The 19260-nt window shown below is 58.2% G+C and overlaps 2 protein-coding genes across 3 annotated transcripts in view; one reads left to right on the top strand and one right to left on the bottom strand.

The window, feature by feature from the left end:
- Nucleotides 1-4847, top strand: part of TRPV4 (transient receptor potential cation channel subfamily V member 4) — a 34910-nt gene extending 30063 nt beyond the window's left edge. For both annotated transcript variants that reach the window (XM_081802015.1, XM_081802016.1), the window contains exons 13-16: nt 815-1131; nt 2164-2291; nt 3553-3674; nt 4134-4847. In XM_081802015.1, the coding sequence (XP_081658141.1) occupies nt 815-1131; nt 2164-2291; nt 3553-3674; nt 4134-4291 (725 nt within the window). In that variant the 3' untranslated portion in view covers nt 4292-4847. The remainder of the gene's footprint in view (nt 1-814; nt 1132-2163; nt 2292-3552; nt 3675-4133) is intronic.
- A 7269-nt stretch (nt 4848-12116) lies between these two features.
- The window catches only part of FAM222A (family with sequence similarity 222 member A), a 54850-nt gene continuing 47706 nt past the window's right edge, over nt 12117-19260 (bottom strand). The window contains exon 3 of the mRNA XM_031032958.2: nt 12117-14961. Coding sequence (XP_030888818.2) covers nt 13682-14961 — 1280 coding nt within the window. The 3' untranslated portion in view covers nt 12117-13681. The remainder of the gene's footprint in view (nt 14962-19260) is intronic.

Raw genomic sequence — 19260 nt, 5'->3', positions numbered from 1 at the left:
AACAGCAATAGCATATGGGTTGAAACGTGCTCACTGTAATCCCAGGATGAAGGCCCCAGGAGGTTGTATGCCCCGCTGACTGAGGGGCTCAGCCTCCTCATGCTTCCTGCCCTGGACGGTGTAGGGGCTGTTGTTGCTGCTAAACTGTGTTGAGAAGAATCTAGAAGCTTCACGTGGGCTCAGCAGGAAGGGATGTGCGCCAGAATCAGTTTGAGATGTCTGGAGCGGGGGCAAGGGCCTTAGCAGGCATGGCTTCTAGAACAATCAGGCCTGGCACCGGGTTTCAGCTTGCACCTTTCCTCTGTGAGCTGGTGTGGGCCGGGAAATGGGAGCGTGACCGAGGGTCTTCCCCCCAGGAATGCTGACCTTCCAGGCTCCCAAGACCTCTACCAGCAATAGATTAGGGTTTCCCAGCCTTGGCCCCTTTGGCCCTTGGGGCCAGATGATGCTCTGTGGGGGCCGTCCTGTGCATGGCGGGATGTCTAGCAGCGTCCCCTGGGCCTCTCCCCACTAGGTACCAGTAGCGCTGCCTCTGGTTGTGACAGCCGAACGTGGCCAGATGTCCCCGAGGGGAAACATGGCCCCTGGCTGAGAACTCCTAGACTAGATCCCGGGACCTTCTTCTTTGTTAGCAAGAGTCTGTGGAAAGAGCCAAGGCTTTGGACCCTTGGCTTGGCTCATACGCCAGGTGACCCTGGGCCAGTGTGCTCCCCTCACCAAGCCTCAGCTGTCCCCTCTGTTGAATGGGAACGCTGCTCTCCACCTGTCAATGCATGTCGTCACTCAGCGAGTGTCACTCCACCCCCTCCCACAGCCCTGGTGTCCCTTCTGAACCCATGTGCCAACATGAAGGTGTGCAGTGAGGACCACACCAACTGCACGGTGCCCACGTACCCCTCGTGCCGCGACAGCGAGACGTTCAGCACGTTCCTCCTGGACCTCTTCAAGCTGACCATCGGCATGGGCGACCTGGAGATGCTGAGCAGCACCAAGTACCCGGTGGTCTTCATCATCCTGCTGGTCACCTACATCATCCTCACCTTCGTGCTGCTCCTCAACATGCTCATCGCCCTCATGGGCGAGACGGTGGGCCAGGTCTCCAAGGAGAGCAAGCACATCTGGAAGCTGCAGGTGACGCCCCGGGACCCCCGCGTCCCCAACCCTGCCGACCACCGCCCCCTTCCAGAACGGGGAGACCTGGCCCACGGCATGCCCCGCCTCGGCCTTCTGCTCAGGGCCAGCTCTGTCTTCTCATTCTGCCTCCGCTTCCCTGTCTGTAAGACGGAGCTTGGGGGCTGCCCAGGCTCTGCTGCCCCTGAGAAGCAAACGTGGCCATGGGCCTTGTGGGCACAGGAGAGCTGCTGCCTTTGTTTCCCCCAAGTGTTCTATGCAGTTCTAGAAAGCAATGGCCCAGGGGGTCACAGCCCTCTCAGGCCACGTACAGCTCATAAACTGGGGGGCTCACAACAAACAGCGTGAGCACAAGGCCCAGGAATGGAGCAACCACATTTACAGTGCATTTCAAGGAAATGGGGCAGTGAGAAGAAAAAAAAAGCCCCAAGGTCATCCTCCCAGTTCTGGGTCTCGGGGGTGGAGGGGGGGACATCTGGCTGCTCTTAATCTTTATGCAGCCCACTTCCTTCCCCAGGTCTCAGTTTCTCCATGGGGTGTAACTCATAAGAGGCAAAGTGGCAACCTGTGGACTGGGTTTGACCCACAAAGATTCATGTTTTCTGCATTGCCATATTTTTTAAAAAAATTCATGCAAAATTTTAAAACGAAGAGATTTCCCATAAAAATCCGAACTTCAGGCCTCTCTGGAAAGCTGGAAGCCTGGCAGGGTGGGCCCATATCCCTTTCTGGCAGTGCTTGGGGGGATGGGAGGCAGGGCTTGCGCTCCCGGGTGTGCCCCAGTCCCTACCCCTCCCTGGTGCTTCCCAGCACCGACTGGTGACATCGTGCATGTGTCACGGGGCTTCCTGCCTCTGATCCTGCTTCACCCATTTGTGCTCCTGCTGGGACCCGTGGGTTTCTGAATGTATAACCCTGCTTCCGGGGCAGTAGGGATGCGCATCATTTCTGCCACGAGGGCAGTAGGTGCCGGGGGGGAGGGGGGACAGGACGAGGCTCACCAATGGCCTGCCCACCCCTCCCCCGCTGCAGTGGGCCACCACTATCCTGGACATCGAGCGTTCCTTCCCCGTGTTCCTGAGGAAGGCCTTCCGCTCTGGCGAGATGGTGACCGTGGGCAAGAGCTCGGACGGCACCCCAGACCGCAGGTGGTGCTTCAGGTGAGGTGGGGGCGGGTGGGGCCGAACCATCCTGCGCCGATCGAGCCTCCTTACCTTTCTACCCATTGCAACTTCCTGAGCCACTGAGGCCCGATGGGCCCGACCGGAGTTCAGTTCTTCCAGGTGATCTCGGACAAGTCAGTTTCCTTCCCAGCCTGGGTCTCTTCCACGGATGACAGCACCACCCCCCCGGGGCCAGCCGCACGGAATCGATGGACTTGGGCCATTACCCAGATGCACAGGGAACGCCCCCTTCTTAGGGGAACCCCGGGGTGAATCCTTTCTTTCAGGGTGAATCATTCTTCATAAAGTGATTGCCGGCATAGAGTACGACCGTCACGTCTGGAGTCAGGCAAAGCCAGTTCCTCGTCGGTGAAGTGGGGACAGTACCAGCACCCACCTCGTAGGCCGGCTGGGCAGTCCTGTCCAGTTGGAACCCGAAGTTCAAATCCTGACTCTCTAAGTGGTCAGCATTGTGATCTTGTATGAACCGTGCAACAAGCCCGAGTTTCCTCATCTGTCAAACGGGAACAGTGAATGTACCTTCCTTGCTGGGTCCTGACCTGTTGAAATGGCTCCGAATAGGGAGGTTGGATGAAAGTGACAAAAAATAATTCTCCAAGGGGGAAATTAGATCGAGCCCGTTGGGGCCCAAGGGGCTGCCTGCTGCCTTGGCCAGGGCATCCCATAAAGTGGAGGAGGGAGCGTCAAGAAGCAGGGTGTCCGCTGCAGATGAACGGATAAGCAAAACGCGGTGCACCCCTAGAAAAGATGATTCAGTTGCAAAACGGAGTGAAGTCCTGAGGCTCCAGCACGAGGAACCTCGAAGACGTAATGCTGTGTGAAAACAGCCACAGTCAAGGGGCCACGCGGTGTAGGATTCCATTTATATGAAATGTCCCGAATAGGCAAATCTACAGGGACAGAAAGCAGAACACAGGTTACGGGGAGGTGGGGTGGTGAGACTTACAGCTTAATGGGTACAGAATTTCTGTTTGGAGGTGATGGGAAATATTGGGAATAGATAGCAGGGGTGGTGACCCGACACGGGGGGAGAGGGGGCTATGTTTAATCCCCTGAATAGTATCCTTTAAAATGGTGAAAGTGGCAAATTGTATGTTACGTGTATTTTACCAGAATTTTTAGGGAACGGAGAGGATGAGCTGAGGGGCTGGAACAGGGAGGCTGCCTGGGGGTGGGGAAGGGATACAGTCAGGGTGGGGGCTCCCCCTGACCCTTCCGCCTGCTGTGGCCCCGCCAGGGTGGACGAGGTGAACTGGTCTCACTGGAACCAGAACTTGGGCATCATTAACGAGGACCCAGGCAAGAGTGAGAACTACCAGTACTATGGCTTCTCGCACACCGTGGGCCGCCTCCGGAGGGGTGAGTGCAAGGGGGTGGGGGGTTAAGTGGGAGAGATCCAGGGGTGCAGAGGGGAAGCCCTGGTCATCCTCGTCCCTGATTTGCTTTGAGCAGTCCTGTCCCCTTTCGGAGACTCACTGTTCACGTCCGTAGAATGGGCCAGCCGCTGAGTTGTTGCCTTTGCTGCTCGTGAACGTCTGGGGCACCTCCCTTCCCCTACACTGCGTGCATGAGAGGCAGGGACGTGGGCCCTCAGCCATTCTGACCCGGGCTTGAATTCTGGCTGTTCTACTTACTCCTGTGTGCTCCTGGGTTTGGTGTCTTGACCTCTCTGAGCCCCAGTTTCCGCCTCCGTAAAACGGGGATGATAATCCTCCCCCTTTAGATGGCTGTGGAATGCCCAGTGCACAGGAGGTGCTCAGTACCTGTGTGTGCATTCTCCACCCATCCTCAGTCCTCCCTCCGCCGCGCTCTTGACAGATCGCTGGTCCTCGGTGGTGCCGCGCGTGGTGGAACTGAACAAGAACTCGAACCCAGACGAAGTGGTGGTGCCTCTGGACAACGTGGGGAACCCCAGCTGCGACGGCCACCAGCAGAGTTACGCCCCCAAGTGGAGGACTGATGATGCTCCCCTCTAGGGGCTGTGGGCTGGGCAGGGTCTCTGGCCTGCAGCCCAAGCCCGTTCCTCCACCTGCCTGTTTCTACTCCACCTGCATTTCAGCGATGCCTCCCTGGGGCGTCCCCCACGTGTTCCTTTGACCTCCAGAGGCGAGGGCCAGACGCAGATGAAGCGGAGGCCCCAGGACCCTCTGGCCCCCAGGCTTCTGCCCCCAGCTCCGCCTCCCCACCCGGGGCATGAGGCTCCTGACTGCCTGTCTCACTCCCATGGAGTCACATAAGCCAAGGCGAGGGCCTCTCTGCCCACGGGGGCTCAGTGCCCTGCCTCTCCATTATTTATTTGCTCTGTTCTCAGGAAAGTGGTAGGATCCTCGCCCCCAAAGGGATCTGGCAGAGGCCTCAGGATCCCATTCCAGGTCACCGCCGGCCAACCCCAACCCCGGCCTGGGCCCTGGGCTGCACACGGCCCCTTGTGCAGCAGCGTGCCGGCTTTGCGTTGGGGTGGGGCCATGCCTTCAGTGTGTTCTGTACAAGGTCTGGGGTTTGTCGGTGCCCAATAAATGTTCATTCACTGATGGTGAAGATGGTAGGGATGATGATGGGGGGAGTGGTCATGGGCATGGGGATGACAGCAGTGAGACGGGGGAGCTCTGAAATGCTGGTTGGGGGGCAGGGATGAGAATGAGGAGCAGTGGTAGTGACCAAGGTGGTGTTTAGGGTGATGGATGGAGGCTGGACTCAGGGCAGCAGTGGTGGTGTGAGCCTAAGAGATGTGAGTGAGATTGGAGTGGAGGGAGAAGATGGAGTCAAAGGGAATGGGGGAAGAGTAATGTTGGCTGGGGAGGGGAGCAATGCTGGGCAGAGTAATGTTAGTGGCGGGGAGAGAACATAGGTGTAGGGAGAGTCATGTTGGCAGGAAAGAGTAATGTTGGTAGGAGAGAGTAATGTTTGTGGGAAAGAGTAATACTGGTGGGGGAGAGTAATGGTGGAGAAGAGTAATGCTGATGGGGAAGAGTAATTAATATTGGTGCGGGAGAGTAATGTTGGTGGGAAAGAGTAATGGTGGGAAGAGGAATGTTAGTGGGAAAGAATAGTGGGGGGAGAGTAATGATGGGAGGAGAGTAATGCTGGTGCAGATTAATGTTGGCAGGGGGATAGTAATGCTGGTGGATAGAGTAATGGTGGGAGGAGAGTAATATTGGTGGAAAGAGTAATATTGGTGGGAAGAATAATATTGGTGTGAGAAGAGTAATGTTGGTGGGAAAGAGTAATGTTGGGGAGAATGAGTAATGTTGGGGAGAGTAATATTGACGGAAAGGGTATTATTGGGGGGAAAGGGTATTATTGGAGGGAGAGAGTATTATTATTCCCCTGCAGGTGGGAATAATGCAGGTGGGAAGAGTAATGTTGGTTGGGAAAACTAATGTTGGTGGGAGGAAAGCAATGCTGGGGCAGATTAATGTTGGTGGGGTGAGTAATGAGGGTGGGTGGAGTCATGGTGGGAGGAGAGTAATATTGGTAGAAAGGGTAATACTGGTGGGGGAGAGTGATGCAGGTGGGCAGAGTATTACTGGCAGGAAGGACAATGTCGCGTGAGGAGCATAACGGTGGTGTTTCTTCTCGTGTCTCTTTTTAAGAGGGCGGAAACCTTTCCCAAATGACCTCCCCTCTTGTATTATTGGCCAGAATGGTGTCACGTGTCTCATGCTTCAGCCAATCAGCAGGCAGGAAGCCGCAGGGTCCTAAAGCCGACGGACAAATGGAGAAAGGTCGTTTCTCCTGCCCGGCATCCCTGATGACTGGGCCCGCTGGTGGCTGCTGCAGGCCTTTTTCCAGGTGCCCACCCTTCACCTCAACGGCTTTCCGACACCTGCTAATCTCTCGGGACCTCTGAGAGGCACAGCCGGAGCCGGGGGTGGCACTGGCTTCCCCCAGGCCACAGGGACTGGAATGGGCGCACTTCCCGAGCAGACTGGCAACGTCAGTACCTGTGCCCTACGGTGTCAACGGCCCCCTCCCCCACTCTTCGCTCTGCCCGTGACTTTGCAAGAGAGCCTGACGGTGTTCTCCCACTGTGGGCAAAGCACAGTTTTGCATCCCTGGCTTGACTGTGAGATTTGTTTTGATCAATGGCATGTTAAGGGACATGCCTGGGCTAGCCCCTCCCCCCCAAAGGAGGCTGAGCGCTCCACGGAGCGCAGCAAGCCTGGGTGACATCAGAGGAACCCCAAAGATGCATGAGAAAGAATCGTTCTCCCATGCCAATGAGTTTTTGCAGTGGTTATTTTTTTTAAGGGCAGGCATAGATTTCGTGGCAATATCTAATGGATGCAGAATATCCACTACACCCCATGTTTCAGATGAGGAAACCTGGGCTCAGAGAGGTGAAGACTCTTACCCAGGGCACCTGGCTGGGAAGTGGTAGAGGTGGGGTTTGAACGCTTGTACTCTGCCCTCGGAGCCCATTCTGGAGAGAAAACACTCTGACCCCTGAGGGGTGACAGGTGAAAAGGCCGGGTCGCTCCTCTGCCCTGTAGACCCTCGCTGTCACCTGCCACTTTCGCTGAGCCCCCCGAGATTGTCGGCTCCCATTTAGAACCCTCTCTCTCTTTGAACATACCCCTAACTTTATTCCACCCCGGATTTCTTATTATGTGCGTGTATGTGTATTTAATAATGATAAAGCACTTGTATGTCATATTTGACAGGAGGGCTTTTTTCATCTCAAGTTTAAAGTACTACTGGGAAATAATTAGCGCTACTAGAGTCAAAAACAATGGGACCCCATCAGAAAAGACAGTCTCAGAAACTCTCAGATCTTAATTGAACAATTACCTCTTATGCCTATGAATACTTTATTATTACATGCCCTGTTATTATTAGCTGTTATTATTGTTTTAGATGAATGCTGGGGATTTTTTAAAAATCAAAAGCCATTTTCAACCACACTGTTCATCTCCCCGGAACGCACACTCCTGACATTTCCAAATGTAATAACGTCGTAGCCGGCAGCCTCCACACCTCGCCTGCAAGATGTGTATTCTGATCATTTCGGTGGTTTGGACGGAGCGGTTAAAGACTCTGGGCCTCTGTTCATACTGTTATTAATTGTTGACTCCCTGGCGAAAGCATTGGCACGAGAATCAAGCACCCACTACCTTTTCATTTTTAGGAGCCCAAAGCCATCGTGGGCAATGGGGAGATCTTCGTTCACCCCAGGCTTATGAGATGAAGCAAAAGGAGGGGTGGTGGTGGAGGCAGAGGACAGGATGGAAAGGGCACTGGCCACAGAAACCCAAGCCCAGGGAGGGAGGATGGGCTGGGCATCTTCTCTTCTTGGAGGGAATCATGGAGAGGAGGAAGCAGGTGAACGTGGAGTGGTAGGCACTGTGCTCAGTGTTCGGTGCTTGCGTCTCAGGAACCACGTGTGGGAACTGAAGGATGGGTGTTTGAGGCCTCTCCAGAAGCCATGTCCCCTCTTCCTTCTTCACAGCACCTGTTTTGTTCAGAGTTCTCCACTCTGCTCCACAGTCAGGGGCTTCCCTGAGCCAACCACTGTGACTCTATTTCCCTTATTAGGGATTGGTCGAGGAATTGCCACGTGAACCTGTGAGTTCTGACCTATGAGACAAAAGGGGAAGTCTGCTGAAGGAGGGGGGATTCTGGGAAAATAAGAGCAATCTAGGAAGACACTGTCTTTGCTGGGCACTGCCAGGTCTGTGATGGGATGCCTGGAACTGCAGCAGCCATTTTGTGACCATGAAGGCGCTTGGTAGAATGGAAAGATGGAAAGGGGTCTTTGATGATACCATTGAGCTGTTGAATTAACTGACCCTGGGGCTGCCCTACCTTAGGGCTTCTTATGATTGTTGGAGATAAAAATTTTTCTTTCTCATTTAAACCAATGAGTCAGGGTTTCCTGATACCTTGCCCAAATCGTGGAGATACAAGAATACATTTTGAACCCTATTTACAGATGGAGAAAGTGAGCCCCAGTGAAGTAAACACACTTGCCTAAGAACACACAGCCTAGATGCAGTGGAGTTAGGATTTCCCCCCTCTGTCTTAGGAGGAGAACCCTTCTAGAGATTTGGCAGGATTTTTTTTACCTAGTGTTTTGGCCTTTCCAAAGCGTGTGCACATCCATTTCTCCACCTTAACAGGCTGTAATGGGTTCTAACAGGTGACGACAGGGGAGGTTCGGTGGAGCTGGGACTGGAACCCAGGTACCCAGATTCCAGCAGAGAGTCTTCTCAGAATCTCTAGGTGCTCAGTGACATCAGAGAGTCCCGCTTGCTATTACCCCCCCACCCCCATCTCATTTGGGGATGCATCCATCTGATCTCACAGATCAGCCTTTGGCCTATGCAGGGTGGGACTGCTGATCCTGGGGATTGGCCACCAGGGGCCGCTGTAGTCACACCCAGAGACCTCCTCAGAAGAGGAGAGAGGGAACCTGGAACCAGGCAACTTGGCCGGGAAGAGCCCCTAGCTGAGCTCCCCATTAGGTGCACCCTGAGGCTCTAAGACTCAGGAATTCCCTCACCTCTCAACAAGGAGAGAAGGTGGCCCAGATCTGCCTCTGGAGAGTCTAGAACCTAGTTGCTGTGTGCCCTCAGGCAAGTTGCCTTCCCTCTCTGAACCTCATTTTTGTCATTTTCAAAATCAGGGTACACCCCCCCTTGTCAAATGAGGGCTTCCTTCTCTCTCCTTTAGGGTCTTTTCCCCCCTTCGGGCCTAGCACAACACGGTGAACAAAGACCAATTAGGATGTGGTGGCCCCAGAACTGAGGCCCTATGACTCCAGGTCAGGGTTGGATTCCAGTCCTTGCTCCGCCAACTGGGGAAACTGAGGGCCACACGTCACCAGAGAGAAGAAGGAACTTACTCAGTTTCCCTAATTGCAACACAAGAGGTAAGACTCGGTATTTCCTGAAGTATTTGTTCCTTGGGATGTTAATGGATAGAAACAAAAACTTCGGTGATCAAAAATATTAGGGAAACGCTGGGTTAAAGCTAAAAGGGTACCTTGCCTGCAGGACTTTTCAGAGCCTTTAATGTGCTAATATAATTTGTGCATCTCTAGGGTGGGGGGAGGGGGATGCATCTGTTTCTCTAACTCTTTTAACCTGGAAACCCATTTTCCAAGGTGAAAAGCAGCTGGACCAGGTGATGACAGAAATAACACGCCTAACTTTTGGGGCATCTTCTCCCAAGCAGGCTCTGTTCCCTAGGGGACTTGACCACCTGTTTCCTATGTTCAACCCCACGTGGTTGTAATGTGCTTGTTAAAACAGTCTGGCTGGGCCCCACCTTCCAGGCCCGCGCAGGGAGCAGGTGGGGCCCACGAGGGCCCTTGAAGGCAGCCCGGGTGGCGCAGGCGCGGTGTGACGTGGGACAGCGCGCACGTGGGACCCACGTGGGGGCGGAGTCCCGCCCAGCTGGCAGCCAGAGTGTAGGTTCCAAGCTGAGAAGTTGAAGTCGCTGGCTGTTGCCGGGCAAGTTCAGGGGTTGACCTTGCCTGCCTGCCCTCTCCAGGAGTGGGGAGGTGCTCTAACGGCCGGCGGGTAGGAAAGCAGAGTCAGGAAAGCACAGAGCTACCCCGGAAAGGTGAGTGTCCCCCGCACCGGCCCCTCCGCTCAGATATTTGCCCAAGCTTTCCCGCCCCTCTGATGTCTAAGATGGGGTGATGATCTTCTAGCAGTTGTCAATGACAGGAGGTGTCACCTAGGGGAGGTTATGGGGCAGCCACACGTGGCGACCACGTCGGACAGCTCAGCTCTAAGCGGTGTGAGCCTAAGACGGCTAAAGGGAGAGAAGGAGCCGTGTCCCCACAGGAGACCTAGAGAAAGGCTTGCGGCTCTGCCTGGGGTGGGGGGCAGACAGATGGCAGATTCTCCCCCTCGGCCCCTTCACCCAGCACGAAGTCCTGCCCCCGGGGAGCACGGGACCCCGGACTGTAGCTCCGCGCTGGAGCCAAATTGGCCATATTTGGGGCTTGGGGCCGGCGGGGGGGGTGTTCCTGTCTTTTCTGCCAAGTGCGGTGGCGCCGAGGGTAGGCTCTGAGTCAGGCCCGGCTTCTGTCCCAGCTGCTTCTCCCTTCTCCACCCTCAGCTGACTTTGGGCAAAATGATTGCCCTTCCGGGGGCCTCACTGCCCTCACCTGCGCCGTGTTGAGTGGTCAGGAGGGGACTAGGTACCGTTTAGCACTGAGCCTGGGGACCGGTCTGCCTGCGGTGACCATGGACCGTTGTAGCATTGATGGCGATGTCGTTGTCACCCGCGCTGTCCCCCCAACGTGGCAGGTAGTCCAAGGTGATTATATACATGGAGGGGAGGGGTGCTGCCCGCTGGAGGGCCTGTTGAGATCAGCCAGCCCTGCTCCCGGGGAGGAGCCCGGCCAAAGCTGGTGCTAGGACAGGGCGAGAGCCCCGGCGGGACTGTCTGTACCAGGGGCTCCCGCCGTCCTGCGTGTGGACCCGCCGACCCAGCCCACAGAGGGTGAGGTTTTCCCAGAGCAGAGGCGGGTCCGTCCTCAGCCCGCATCTCCAAATGAGGGGGACCTGGCCTAGAGGGTTGCTCCAGTCTTGCCTCCTTGCGCTCCCCCGATGCCCCAGTGGGGGTGGGCCTGGCAGTGGGCCCGGGACATGGGGACCTGGGCTACCCAGAGACCACGTTGGTGGGAACAGCTGGGCCACAGGCCACCGCCCAGCCCTAAACCTGGCTCTAGACCCCGCTGCTCTGCCCCTCCCCCAAGTTTCTGCCCCGTGCTGTTATGTCCTCAAATTCCCTGTCTGGCTCAGGGTCACTCCAGGTAGCAAAGCCAGGATTCCCACCTGCTTGTAGTTCACGTGGGAGGCTGGGCCTCCTGGGCTGCCTGCCTCCAGGGCCCTCCTGGGGTGCTATGGGGCCGCAGGCGGGCTTCAGCTCCGTGTGAGGGTGGAGGCTGCGGGAGAGATCTGGGGGGTCTGGAGGCGGCCTGAGCCAGGGTGTGGGTCCTGATGCCAGAACCTGGCTCCTTCTTACCGTCCTTGTGGCCGCTCTCAGGTTCTGTGTTCTCATCTGTAAAATGGGGATGATTTCGTCACACATCTGATGGTGCAGATGTGAGGCTGTTTTGGGAGGTCAGAAAAGCGCTTTGTCAGCTGCCGCTTACATACCACTTCTGGTCACCCCCGGCGGCCTTTTGTGCAGCGCTGACTTGGTCAGCTCATCACCCGGCACAACCCCTGGGCTGCTCCCCAGGGTGTGAGGCGTGCTATGCTTGGTTCATTGACCTAGTTCAGAAGGGCCTGGCACCTGGCACTCAGGTAGGGCTCTGTGCATGGGCGGGGAGGACTGCATCAAACTAGGGGCTCTCCAGGTCCCCCCAGGCCAGATGGCAGGCTCCCGTGCCAGGGGATAAGGCAGAGACAGGATGTGAAAAAGGGTCCACGCCATGGGGTTCAAACCCCAATTTTTCAGACTTGCCGTGTGACCTTAGGCAGGTCACTTCACATCTCTGAGCCTCAGTTTCTTCCTGGAACACTTATTACCTTGCAAGGATGTGGTGAGGCTCCAGGGAGATGTGGTCTATATGAAAAGGCCCAGCACAAATGAAGTGCCTGCTAAATGCTGAGCATCCTGGGTGGTCTCCTGCAGATCCGCCCCCTCCCCGGCATCCAGGCCTGGGGTGGGTGTGTGCGGGGGCTGCCCAGCCACTTTGGCCTGCCCGCAGCCGCACTGCCCCCCACGGAAGCTTGGAGTAGGTCAGGCACAGAGGAGAAGCTGGGAAGGAATGTAGTGATGCGGGGGGGACACCATCCCCAGACCACCTCCGCACCATTCAGGGAACGAGCCACGGGGCCCGGGCTTGGTTCTGCCTCAGCCACTCTGCAGACCCACCGCTGGCTGTGACCCAGCGGACACAAACAGGGTACATGACAGCGTCCACCCCTAAAGAGCTGGAGAAGTAAATGACCCACAGAATGCCCAGCGCTGTGGGTGCCAGGAGGCTCCTGGCCTGCTTCCTCAGGGCTCCGCGCCCGGTCAGCAGGGGAGGAGACGGCCCATTTTACTCCTAAGGGAGGGAGGGAAGGAAGAACAAAACAAGAGCTACAAAATTCCACAGCTGAGACACCATCTGTGTTTTCCTTCTTTTTTCTTTCTCTTCGTTTTTAAAACAATATAGTGCAGACTGCACTTCTCACAGTAGAATATAATGGTCAATTTTAGTATAAAAAAAAAACATTCTCAGAGATTTGTAAATGCACTTAGTGCTTGAACAGGCCTTGGAGAGATACAGTACCGCTTCCGGAGTGCCAGAGGGGCCAGGGCTCGGGGAATTCAGGCCTTGGGGACATAACGGGGAAGGGGGGATCCCTGCCTGCCTCCCCCCCGGACCCCTGATGGTGCGCGGCAGGCCTTGGAGGGCAGCTTGCAGGAAGGGAGTTGGATTGGGTCTCCCAGTAGGTCGCCTCCTCGCTGGCTCCTAGGGAAACCCCTGAAGAAGGGAGGGTAGGGTCCCTCTGACTGGTGTCTAAGATGGCAGGCCCACTGTTAGCCCCGGTGGTGCCTTTGTGCGAATAGGGAAAATGGCGCCCCTTCCTCAAGATTCGGAAAATTGCCATAATAAATATACAAGTCTAGATGCAAATGGTGTCTCCTTGGACGAGGTGCCCTTGTGCAGTGCACAGCCTGTACAACTGTGTCCAGCAGCCCTGTAAGATGTGGAGAGAAGGGGGAAGGTGGTAGTACAGGGTTTGGAGAGAGTGGGGATGGGGGTACAATTCTGTGTTGGGAAGGAACGGGAGGAGGGGAAGGAGAACCTAGAGGAGGAGGGAGGAGCAGGGGGGACTGGTAGTCCTTGGAGCCTCTATTAGAGTGGTCTTCACCTGGATTGGCCAGTGGGGGACACTGTAGGCCCTGTGACCTCCTATGCCCCTTCTCTGCTCCTTTTCCAGGAGACCGGGGAGCTCATGGGGGGGTGGGGAGGAGATGTCTGACCCCCGGGGGGCTGCTCTGACCCCACCCTGACTCTAGACCGTCATATTTCCTCCTGTATCCCACCCTGGCCTGAGCTCCTCTCCTGGGAAAGCCAGAAAGAACCATTCCTGTTTTAAGGTGGTTTCTCTCTCCCTGCCTCTGCCAGCTTGGAGGGAGAACGGGGTGACTGTCCGTGGCTGCCCTGGGCCCTCCCCGTGTCCTAGGGCAGCCGATGGTGGGGGGGGGTGCCTGGGGGAGCCAGGTCGCCCTGCTATTCCCCATCAGGTGGCCGCACGGCAGCAGCCAGCCTGGCTTCCCTGTGGGCCTCCACGGGCACCCGGGCGCGGGGCGAGGCCGGGTGCCCCCGGGCACCGCCCACCCTGCTCCGCGGCCTGCCTCCCCGCCCGGCACCCTGTCCGTCTGTCCGTGCGGCCGCCGCGCAGGCCTTATCTGTAGACGGGCAGGCGGATGTGGGCGTGCTGGTGGTCGAGCAGCCGGGGCACGGCCACTGTCTCATAGCCCTTGCCCAGCATCTGCTCCTTGATGCAGGGCGGCCGGATGTCATTGATGAGATACTCCAGCGACTGCAGGCTGCTGCTCAGCACTGCCGTGTTGCACACGCTCTTGCTGGGCAAGCCCGAGAGGGCCTCCACGGGGGGCCCCGCCAGCTCCCGGGCCGCCCCCGGCCCCAGCTCGGTGACTGCCGCCGCCGCCGCCGGGTTGTAGCAGTCGCTGGTGGGGGTCACCAGCACGCTGTTCCAGGGAGCGGCGAAGTACTGGCCCACGGTGAAGCCGGTGGGCAGCCCCATGCCGCAGTTGAGGGGTGACCCGCCGGCCCGCTCATACACCCGCCCCCCGCACGCCTCGGGGGACTTGCTGGCCACCGTGCCGCCACTGTAGGCCCGCAGCGGCTGGGGTGGCGGGGGGGGCGGCTTCTGCGGCCACAGCAGGTAATCCAGGCCCCCGTCCGCGTACCCTGCAGGCTTGGTGGCCCCAGCCAACGTCAAGGCCGCCGTGCTCCCCTGGCCCAGCTCGGCGCCCTTCCTGCAGTCGGGCAGGCCGGCAGCGGCCGAGTAGGCCATGCCGGGGAAGCCGGGCACCGGGCCGTGCTTGGCCGGGCTGGGGCGGGGACCGGCTACGGCCTGGCAGGCGGCGGGCGCGGCGCCCGGGGCCTGGCACTGCTGGTTGAGTTGGTAGAGGATGCTGTGGATGGAGGGCAGGTTGGAAGGCGGCAGGGGCAGGCCGCGGCCGGGCAGGGGGATGACGGAGGCGGCGGTGGCGGCGGCCGCGGGCAGGCCGGGCGGCGGGGCGGGCACCTCGGGGGGCTTGGGGTAGGCCAGGGGCCCCAGAGTGCTGGGCGCCGGGTAGGGCGCGATGCCCACCTGCACGGCGGCCGGCGACAGCTTGGTCCGCTTGCCCTCGGCGCTCTTGAGCACGCTTTTGGCGGGCCCGGCGGCTGCGGCGGGGCCCGAGGAGGAGACGGCGGCCTTGACGATGGCCAGCAGGCCCTGGTAGCCGGCGGCGTGCTGCGGGTACGGGCTGTAGCGCTGGCCGCTCATGTCATAGCCGTTGACGGTGCGGCCGAGGTGCTTGTGCTGCGGCACCCGGATGTTGGTGGGGAAGATCTTGATGGACAGCGGGCTGTTGGCCACCTTCTCGGCGTAGGCGTCCAGCTCGGCCGGGCTCGGGTAGCGGGACGAATGCATGGAGCTGGCCGCCGTCTCGCCTGCGGGGACAGGTCGGAGAGGAAGGCACCGGTGAGAGCCGCCCCCGTGACCGGGGAGGCCGCAGCCCCGCCGCCGCCGCCCGCTGCAGGGGGGCGGGGCTCACTCTGCCCCTCCCTCCGTCGGTTCCCCACCCAGCCCCTGGCTCCTCCACTTCGTTCCTTCCACGCTCCGAAGCTCCGGATCTGGTGTCAAGTAGGGGAAGGAAGCCACACGTTTTGTAAGCTGAACTTTCACAGACCGAGCGCGCTCCTGTAACACCCGTGTGCCCGAGCGAAGGGACGCTGCCTGTCCCCCAGAGCCCCCTGCGTCCCCGCCCGAGCGCACCGCTGTCCTGACGTCTGACGGCAGTGTCTGTACAGGGAGGATGGAATCCTGCCATGCGACCCCGCCGGCATCGGCCTCTGCCACTTAGGGTGGCTTGTGGGATCCCCCCGGGGGCGGGGGCGCGTGGTTCGTGCTTTCTCACTGCTCCGTGGTCCTCGTGTGGGACGCGACATCACAATGTACTCATCCTTGCTACTGCTGATGGCGTTGGCGCTGATACACTTAGCACCACACGTCCTCATGCCCACGTTATCCAGGGACTTCTGTTGGGACTATGCCTAGCAGGGGGATTCGGGGCAGGTGAAGATGCAGCTCTAGGAGAAAATGCCCGCAGTTTGCCAAAGAGAATGTGCCAGGCTCTCCCCCCCCCCACCCCCGCAGAGCACAGGAGTTCTGGGGGCTCCACATGCTCAGTGATGCTTGGTGTCACCTGCCTTAACACCACACCGCTGGGAGGCCATTCCTCCTATTTCTTCATCATCCTCTCTGTGCCTCCCTTTCCTCACCTGTAAAATGGGGCGATGAGGGCCTGCCGAACTCTGTGGGACGGTTAAGCGTGCTGCTCCGTGAATGGAGCCCAAGGCCTGGAGCGGGGGGGAACGTGGTGCAGGCAGGAGCTGCTCTGTTGGCTTCCACCGGCTGCTCCCACGCCCATGCTCGGGCCCCGGCTGCCCAGCCCCTCCCCAAGTCTGCCTGTCACCACTGCCTTTTCTGCACGCTGTCAGCATGGGGCTGAACGGTGCACTTTGTGTGACAGGCTGACTGTCCCACTCTTGGTGGCACAACTGGCCCCTTCCATGGGGGAGGCGGGTTGCTGTGGGAGGACCCCCCTGTCTCCCATCCCAGGCCCCTCCCTGGGCCTGAGACATTCCTCGGTGCTGCCCAGGACTGTCCCTGGGTGGGGAAAGGAGCAGGGGCCTCCATCAGCTAGCTGGGAAGACCCTGGGCTTTAGAACCAGCTGGCTGGGTAGAATCCTGTCTGCTTGTGGGGCTTTGTGGCTGTGGGCAAATGGCTTGCCTGGCTGAGCCTCAGTTTCCCCACCTGTGGAATGGGGATCATGATTGTACCAGTCCTGCAGGGTGGCTTGGAGGAATGACTGTGCCAAGGGGCTGAGCAGAGGGTGTGAGGCATGCAGTCGGTGCTGGGAGGGGGTGACCTCTCTGGGTCCGGGAGGGGGCGAGGGGACCCCTCAAGGTCTCCACGGCACACTGCCTTCCTCCTGCCCCATGAGCACCCCTGGGGCCCACCAGTGACTCTTGGGGGGTACTTGAGAATGAGGCTTCCTCACTCTGAGCCTCGGTTTCCTCATCTGTAAAATGGGGGTGATGCTGCCAGGGACACTGCCTCCCAGGGTGGCTGTGAGTTGTAATGAGTTGTGTGTGGCGGGGTGGCGTTAGCGGAAGCAGGTGCTCTCTACGCGGGAGTGGTAATACCCTCCGCATCTGCCTGGGATAAGGGCCTTCCTGGGGAGGAAGGGGCAGGGGCTCGGGCTGCCCTTCCTCCTGACCAGCACAGGTGGGCCTGGCATGGTGGCTGGGGTGGAGTGCTGACCCCACCACCTTCCTCAGGCCTCCTCCCCATCCGTTGGAAGGCTTCACCCCACATCCCATCCTTCCCGAGGCTCACCCCCAATCCCCTTGTTGGGCTCACAGCCAATCTGAGCAAGGTATGTGCTGTGATAGGGAGGCAAGGCATTTTGGGATGCAGGGGGGCCTCACTCAGGCAGGCTTTGGAAAGCGAGACAGCTTTCTAGAAGAAAGAGCATCCCAGTTAAGGCAATGATCTTGAAAGGGGTGAGGAGGGAGCAGAGAAACAGATTTCAGGCAGAAGAAACAGCACAGGCAAAGGTCCAGAGGTGAGGAAGCCTGTCCCGAGTGGGAAGTGTAAGTAATTCAGAATGAGAGCAGAAGCCCAGGGCAGACAATCGTGCGTGAGAGGCGGCCTGGGAGGGCATCGGGCTGGTGCAGAGGAGCCTCTTCACTGTAGGGCAGTGGTTCTCCGCTCCCCCCCAACCCCAGGGCACATTGACCAGTCTGGTGATGCATTTGGCACTCACACTTGGGTTGGGGAAGCCTCCACCCCAGCGACTGGTGTCCAGTGGGTAGTGGCCAGGGATGCCCCGGGACATCCTACAGTGCACAGGACTGCCGCCTCCACAAGAGTGTTGGAGAAGCCCTGTCCCAGGTGTTATGCAGGGGAGGGGTAGGGGCAGGCATGTGTGTTAGAAAGGTCATCTCGCTCTGCCCTGAGGTGCAGGAATGTGGTCTGACCTGGGCAGGGCAGCAGGGAGGGAAGAGGTAGGCAGCCCTCAGCATCCCAAAGAGACTGGGCCAGTGCCCCTCCATCTGGGCTGGGCAGGTGGAGCTGACCCCTGTCAGGCCACAGGCCTCCATCCTGACCCTGCCTGGGGCAGCCCCCCCCTAAGTGGCCTAAAATAAACTCAGTGTGGAGAATGGAAATGTCACTTTGGCCAACGGGGGAATCTTTCTCCGAGATTGGATTTAAACTACATTATACAAGCAATTTCATGGGCACTTAGCGCCGCTCGGAGAGTCCCGCAAAAAAGGGACCAGCTCTTCATTTACCAGCCATAAATCAGCAGTTGCTATAATGAGCACAAAAATGTCACTTTTATGCAATTTTACAGATGAACAAAACTGGTGAAATTAACTGTGGTAACCTACTATAGTCAGCAAAAGCAGCTGCCGGGGAAAAAAATTACATCTGTGTGTATTTTTGTTCCTCTTAAACCCTCTTCCCAAGCAGGTTTCTGCCATTGTGGTGTGAAAACTCATTTGTCCTCACCATTATACTTTCGTTTGGAGTTTATCTTGAGTATCCAATGAGCCACCAACTGTGAAAATGATTAAATCTACAAAATCTATCTAATGGATGGAATAAATTAGGTGTTTAAAACCTTTAAGAAGAAGAAGGAGGAGGGGGCGGATAAAAAGAGTCCTGCCTGTTACTGGTTCCCATTCACTGAGAGGAGGAGCCCGTCTGGGCCCCGGCCGGTCAGCAGCGCTCCACAAGGCTGGGTTGGGGCCTCCAGCATTTGTGGGAGCAGATGGGGGCCGCCCTTTGGCTGCACTGAGTACGGGCTAGGCTCTGCGCCCACAGCTTTTCTCGACGTCTCTTGTTTGGAGCACCTGACCCCTCTGAGAGCTGGGAGGGGTCCCCGTTTTACAGAGGAGGAAGGAGACGAGTTGTGGCATTTGGCAGGCAGCCTCCAGGATCTACCATGCTCCCTGTGCAATCCTCCTCACCTCACCTGGTACTCACCCCTGGGTACAGTCTCCTCCCAGGCCAGGCGACCCGTGGGACCTCTGAGGTCCCAGGGAGGAGACACAGTGTGACTGTCATGGACGCACTGGGCTTCCTCCTCACCCACTCGAATCACTTGCTCTGGGAGCAGCCCACAGCTACGTGAGGTGGCCTTCTGGAAGCAGGTCCTCTAGCCCTGGTCAGGCCTTTGGATGAGTGCAGCACCAGCCAACACCCTGACTGCAGCCTCAGGGGAGACACAGAGCAGAGCTACCCAGCGAAGAAGCCGCCCCTGAATCCCTGACTCACAGGAACCATGAGAGAGAATACAGGTCTATCGATGTCTTAAGCCACTAAGTTCTGAAGCAACCAGTTAACACAGCAGTAGATAACTAGCACCAGGACCCCGTTGGCAGACGAGGAAGGGAGCTCCCAGCCTCGGAGGCCACACAACTGGGAGAGGCACAGAGCTGAGCTGCAGACCCAGTCTGCCTTCCTTCCAAGTCCCCTCCGCCGCACCTGCATCCCAAGGAGGGGCCTTTAAGTCAGCCTGGGGGCCGAGAGAGGCGGGAGGTGAGCCCCCAGAGGCCGCAGGCCAGGCAGCTGTCACCCCTGCCCTCGGCCCGCTCCTGGAGCCTGCCGGCTGGCAGCCCACAACAGACCTCACCTGGGCCTGTGCTGAGGGTTCTTTAGTGTTGTGACTGCGAGT

Source organism: Leptonychotes weddellii, chromosome 13 (genome assembly GCF_054177405.1).
Source record: "Leptonychotes weddellii isolate Sample4059 chromosome 13, ASM5417740v2, whole genome shotgun sequence".
NCBI classification, from domain to species: domain Eukaryota; kingdom Metazoa; phylum Chordata; class Mammalia; order Carnivora; family Phocidae; genus Leptonychotes; species Leptonychotes weddellii.
Note: the sequence above shows the minus strand (reverse complement) of the source record. Positions and strands in the feature narration are given on the sequence as shown.